The sequence below is a fragment of the Anser cygnoides genome, chromosome 19, assembly GCF_040182565.1.
Source record: "Anser cygnoides isolate HZ-2024a breed goose chromosome 19, Taihu_goose_T2T_genome, whole genome shotgun sequence".
Lineage (NCBI taxonomy): Eukaryota > Metazoa > Chordata > Aves > Anseriformes > Anatidae > Anser > Anser cygnoides.
The window spans coordinates 8,325,248-8,332,054 of record NC_089891.1 but is presented as its reverse complement, the minus strand read 5'-3'; the positions used below and the strand labels follow the sequence as shown (position 1 = coordinate 8,332,054).

The 6,807-nt window shown below is 35.8% G+C and overlaps 1 protein-coding gene across 1 annotated transcript; it reads left to right on the top strand.

Annotated features, from left to right (window-relative positions):
- The first annotated feature begins 44 nt into the window (after window positions 1-44).
- On the top strand, window positions 45-6,084 carry C19H17orf67 (chromosome 19 C17orf67 homolog). Its single transcript, XM_013179147.3, has 4 exons — window positions 45-212; window positions 905-1,005; window positions 3,842-3,981; window positions 5,554-6,084. Exons 1-3 carry the CDS (start codon window positions 158-160, stop codon window positions 3,956-3,958), a joined length of 273 nt encoding a protein of 90 aa, XP_013034601.1. The 5' UTR covers window positions 45-157; the 3' UTR covers window positions 3,959-3,981; window positions 5,554-6,084.
- Window positions 6,085-6,807: the final 723 nt, after the last annotated feature.

The following is a 6,807-nucleotide window of genomic DNA, read 5'->3' as shown; positions in this document are numbered from 1 at the left end:
TTCAAAACTTCAGGCCAGATGTCTTCAAAATCATACTATAAGTCAAATTAGTTAAAGCATAAACAAACATCTGTGACTGACGTAGCTACTTCAAATAGGCTAATGCCTCAGTCAGTGTTATTCATTTTGGAACAGACTGAGAGAAAGCAGAATCAAAATGAAGAAGTTACTTGTGTTTATCTTCTTTCTGGTCCTCATGACCACTTTTACAGGTAGGAGTTTATATAAAATAAAACTGTATATGTATGTAATTACAGAGTATAGCAGCAGAGCATATTAGCATAATATTAGTAATTTGTATTTTAGTGTCCTCATATTTCATTTTTAATATTTAACTACTTTTATATTGCAGGCTTTACATGATTTGTTTTTTAACGGTTGTGCTACTGTATTAGATATTTTACTCTCTGCATTAGAACACTGCAGTCATTTATTCTAAAACCAAAATGCTTTATTTTATGAGCTTACAATTTTAATATTATTTTACCAAGGTCCTGAAAGTTAAATGTTCAATTCAATCTCTCCTTTGCAACAAATTCTAACTCATTAGAAAAATAATTCCAGAAAGTAAAGCAATGCAGAAAAGAACAAAGAATTGGAAGAGTTACTGATGTTATTGGTTAGATGGTGCTATTATATTTTCTCATTTTAGACAGTAACATTAATATGTACGGTTTGTTTCATACTGATAGAACCAGACTATAGAAAGCCCAAGTTAAAAAAAATGGTTTAAAATTCCACTCATATCGCCTGGAATGCAATATCCCCTGGGAAGGGGCTGTAATGAAAGAACACTTTGTATATAGATAAAAATAAGGTTTGGAGACATTTGGTTTTACAACTGACAGGTAAAACATTAACTTTATCGTAATTTCATAACTAATTTCTGCTTTTCCATCTTTAGAGACTTCACCAATTTTGACTGAAAAAGAAGCCAAACAGATTCTGAGAACTCGTCGTGAAGACAGACGAAGAAAAGCTGGTTTCCCTGATGAGCCAATGAGGGTGATTTATGATATTTTTAAATTACATTAACAAAAAAAAAGGAAAGAAAAATGTGCTTAATATTAGATTTCTATAGATATAATTTTAAGCAGTAAGTTATGAATATCATCTTTTAAAGCAGCTGAGCTCTGCAAAATATTAAAAATCTCCTTTGCATTCTTTCAATTACTGTCACGTAGCATTCTGAAAATGCTGAACTTTGCTCAGGAAGCGTATGCTTGCAGAATGTGGAAATTATTTATCACGGTTCAAAAATGCCGATTAAATTATTGAGAAGAAAGTGGCTTTTCATTTCTAGAAATGTGGAGTTCATCAGGTTGTTCCTGAAAAACTAAATAACAGGAAATGTCTTCCACTTACAGTACATTCTGCACTCAAGGCAGAAAGGAGATGCAGGTGTCAGCGGTCAGTGTGGAGATTGAGGTAGTTTTAAACTAGCTGTTAAAATCACTTACTTTCATTCACTTTTATATGAATGCTACATATTGGATAGTTTGTTATGACATTGTAGGCATTTTTAGCTGCTAGCTTAATGCAACAGCATTATTTTTGCAAGTAATATTTACATTTATTCATTTCTAAACCATTTTACAACAAAAGAAAGAAATAAAAGAATTTAGAAGGCTTCTGTTTTACTTGCTTTGACAAGATGTAACATATAATTCTGCACTTCTCAAGAGCCACTTAAGGTATTTTAAAATTAGTGCCTATTTCTTTCCAAAGTAAATAAACTGTGCAAGAATTACATGGTTCTGAAGAGGCAAAAACCACAGAAGCCAGAAAGCACACAATAGATTGTGCATGTATGATGAATACAAGGAGCTCAGTTTAGCAAGGTGCTGAATGAACACTTCTGAACTCCATAGGGCATGAAGAGCACTGTATACCCATAGGGCATGAAGAGCACTGTATACCTCCCAAGACTGAGGTCACTGTGTGCCAGGCTTGCAGAGACAGCAAGTGGTTTTCTCTTTCCTATAGTTAGTGGCTGGCCATACACCACTTCTGATGTACACACTTCTTTGTCAAGTAGGCATGGGCTTTACAACACCCTACAACATTCAAGATTGGGTTGGTTTCCATGTTGTTCTAAGTAAGCCTTGTAGTTTTCTCAAATTAGTGGGAATGCATCCCATCCATGCTTATGCTTAGTATACCACCATGATTACATAGTACATTATATAGTAAATATCTTCAATATAAAATAACTAAAACAGTGAAGTTGGATCAAGTTACATTCTGTATTACAGGCAGTTACATATGTACATGTGGAGAGTAGAGGGAATTAGGGCTAGAGAAGCATTTGATTACTGACCTCTGTTGCTATATCCTGGCCACTTTCCATGGTACCATGACTGGACTGGCAAACACTTTGTTGAACTCTTTTTTGATGAGAAATTCCAATTGATTTTTTTTTTTCTATATAGCAACACTCTCTTTCTGTAAGAAAACCAAAACATGGAGTATTTGTTTTTCTCACTAAGTGTCAAGATTTTCAGTAGAAAAGGAAATATCTTTCAATTAAAAATCCATCCCCCCTGCCACGTTGAACATAGAGATTTACCACTGTGAATGAAGGGTCATGGCCACTGTATCCCTGTGCACAATTCTACCACAGTCTCAAAGAGAAAAACTGATTTTGCATGGATTCCTTGTAGCGGAATGAAGTTAGTGCTGGGATGAACCTGCCTCTGTTCAGCTATTTTAAGCAAAAACTGTTTGTACTAGGCCAGATCATGCTGAGCTAGGGAATTTAATTTGCAATTCTTTGTGGAACAGTTTGACTTCCACAGTGCTGTTTCACTAAAAACGCCTGTTCACTTACAGACAACAAGATCTGCCATCTCTTATTATTTAAAAATGTCATTTATAATATTAGCATATTTTAATCTTCCTTTGACTGAGGCCCTACTTTTATCAAGTAGGATCTTCACGGTCATATAGTCCTGTTCTCTTCAAGTTCATAAAGCAGCTTCACTAAGGGATTTGAGCCAAGTTCCTTTGCACTGTGAGGAACACAGAGCACAGTATAAGGCAGGACACCAATGCTTCCTGCTGCCCTCCCGTGCACCAACCCTCTGAGCAGCTCAAAGAGCAGATAACTGGATGACAGAAGGAATACTTGGCCACTGCAAAAGGTTTACACTACAGCTTCCATTGCTACAATGCTCAGTGTGCTAAGCAATGGGGTACATTTTGAAAAAAATATATCTCATATACACAAAGGTTATAAGCCCACATGCACTGAAACTGTAACTTTTTTAAAAGCACATTTTCTTCCCAATGGAGGTCAAGTTTTTGGCACATGGCTCACTTAATTTGAGAACTCATTGCTTACACCATAAAACCTATATGTTACTATGGGAAATTCACATTATTTATCTATCACACAAAGACCAATCAGCACTGATGGATAGTGCTTACTGGACCCCCTCAGAGCACTGCCACATGATCCTATAAAGGTTTAATGCTTTTTAATCAGCAGGAATCAATTTTCAAAAGAGGATGCAACAGACCTGTCTGTGAGACTCCTTCTGTACCCCCAGAGGTTTCTGTGTAGATATGCCAATAAGAAATGTGTGTGTGGAATTCTTAATTTATGAATATTATTGCAAAATTCGTGCTCAACATGTTTACTAATATGGCGGATTATGTCAATCATTAAGTATTGCTACATTGGGACAAACTGATTCGCAACCCCATCTCATTATGTTTGCTCATTTTCAGGAGTAAATTCATTACTCTTGTGAATACTGTAAAATTATCCTGGTTCATTAGCCTGACATCAGACCTGAGTGATTGCATAATTAAATTACATTTTCTTGTCTTTAAATAGGAGCATATGCTTTACATCCAGCGCTTGGAGCAGAGATCAGAAGAACAATTCCTTGAACACTGGTTGAATCCACATTGCTTCCCACACTGCAACAGGGATTTAGTCCATCCAATCTAACAGTTTTGGCTACCCTGCAATTGGTATATAAATATATATATACAGTGCATACTTTTTTTTTTTTTTTTTTTTTTTTTTTTTTTTAAGAATAAAGGCAGAACCACAAACTGGAAGAGGAGAGAATAAACAATGGCTGGAGGAAGCACCTTGCACTGAAAGGTGTCTGGCAATAGAACAGAACAGTGGCAGGAAACATAACAGCCTTAAGCATCAGCTGTGCCCGTGTAGTTCTGTTCATATCAATAAAACATTTGGTTGTGCATTTATCTGCTATATGGATATAAGTTGGTGACTACACAACATTCTTATTAACATTGCTTGACATTGTTCCAGTTTCTTTTCTGTCTGCTTATGCTTTTTTTCCAACTATTTTTCAACTATTTAAGTCTTGTACTTGTTCACTTAGCTTCCAGTAAGACTGTGGCAGGATGAAACTCATAGTCTTCATCCTTGAGATATCTGAGATACAGTCTGATCTGCTAAGAGTTGAGCTTGTTCTTCAGTATCTCATCTGCAATAATCTGCTAACTGCTGATTTTTTAAATGGAATTCACTGCTTAGTACACATGCTGGTAAGCATTAACACAGAACATTTTCATGGTGCTTGTATGGGTTACTAGTTCTGTTTATCATTTTCAACATCAGTGTAATAGACAGCATAATTTGCTTTACTGCCTCTGTTCATCATATGCATCATAAAGTTAAATGGGAAAATATACTCCAAAGCGCAGCCAGAAAGCAGACACTACTCATAAGCCAATTGGTAACAATATACCACGTGCCAATAGAATGTCATGCACATTAGGTTTGTGCTATGGTCATCCTATTTTTCCTTGTGTATTTTGCACACAGTTATTCAAACTTATCACTACATTCAGAAACTGTGAATCTGGGGTGGGGGTGGGGGTGGTGGTAAGACAGGTATAAGCTTGTAAAATGTACGTATTAATCCTAAACTCTTCCAATTCCCAATGGCTGTTTTGGTTGCCAAAAAAGAAGATATAACCATATTTGTGTATTTTTGTAACAGGATAAGCCTTCCCCCTAACGTTCTCTAAACAGACATGAAATTTGTCACTTAGAATTATCACCATAAAGTGATGCTATATTACTCACAGTTAATTTCTTAACATAAAAATTGCAGATTTAGGGCTATACTTTAAAAAGCACTTAAGCATTAAAATACAGAGATGGTATCTGTCAGGGCTGATCTGAGTTGAAAGATAGAAAGTTCATCTGCTTAAAATTCTACTAGGTATGCATCTGTACCTGTATGTATCTAAAGACCTTTAAAAACTTGGATGTTGTGGCAGGCTTCAACGGAGTTACGCTAATCCACAGTAAGCCAAAGGTCTGACACTTATTTAAAAACAAAACCACAAAATTCCCAGACCTTAGCCCTAGGAGGTAAGTTGGCAGTTTTCAAAAAATCTTCCAGCTGAGACAATTGAAAGCTGGCTCACTTCTACCCTGCTGACAGTGAGGTGAAGAATTGTTAGAAAAATGCTTAAAAGATTTGATGCCCTTTGTATGTTATTAGTAGGGCTAATCTCTATCTGTGTTTTAATTATATTTGCCTTTTTTTTTTTTTGCAGATCTCTTCATGGTCACTGAAGAGGATACGTATTATGATTGTGTTAAGGACAAGGTTATTCCTGCATTGGCTATGTGCTCATTGTAGAGCTGAACCTCTTTGCAATACAGTATAATCCTACTGATATGGCAAAAGTTCCAAACATAAATGGCTAGATATATTATAGACCAACACACATATTCTACCAGTAGGGAAAACAAGTATTGCATGCATAGATAAATAAATCAAGGGTTTCCTCCAAGTTCTGAGGAATGGGCAAGGAAAAATCACCAATTAGTCCTCAAGTAAACTGAAGGCCACCTTTCTGGACTTTGGAGGAAACATTGATTTTAGCTTTGTAGGTTAAAAACCAAAATTGTATGAAGACACAACATTTATGCAACACGGATCTATGTTTCATTGCCTGATGAGTATTTCATGTATTACTTCATAATAAATGCTTGATTCAAATACATTTTCAGATGATTTCGTTATGCTACGCTCCCATACGATATGCTGAAGAAGATCACTGGAATTGAGGCTCGGTATTGCAAAGTGATTTCTATTTGTATTGCAAGTATTTCAAAGTGAGGACTTTATAGGATCAGTAGGTGAGAAGGAAGAAGGTGTAGTATAATCATTTTATAGTTTTTCTGTACAACTTTTCCCACTCTTTTATAATTCTGCCAGGTCAGCCACATGTATTCGGCCATCCCTTTTCTTCCTGTGTGCCTTCAAAACTTATGCCTTGGTATAGAATTTCTTGTACAGTTAAATAGTGAACATATGATACCTGCAAACAACATAAGAAATGTCTTGATGGCTTTTACCTGACAGTCATGATTTGTAATGGCAATAGAATTAGTTATGGACAGAACAAAGTAACTTTCAGAGTTCTTCACTGCAGTCACACTAAGAGCCTGATGACAGGTAACAAAATAAAAACCAATCCATTGAAGATACATATGATAATTACTGCATCAACAGAGCATTTGGTAGGCTGAAATAGAACAACTGTCCTTCCAGTAAGACAGCTCTCTTGGATGACTCCAAGGAAATAATTTAAATCTCAAAGCATCAAAGGCTTACTTTCCCCTAACGTCAAGATGGAATCATAGATTAAATCTGGGAGTGTAAAAAAGTATAATCAGGGCTATTGTATGCTTCATTTATAATACTCTATGCCACATAGATCTCAATTTGCATATCTCCATAGAAGTTAACATCATTAGGGGAAATCCTGGCTCTGTTTTCTCTTGCTTAGAGAAAAAAATCA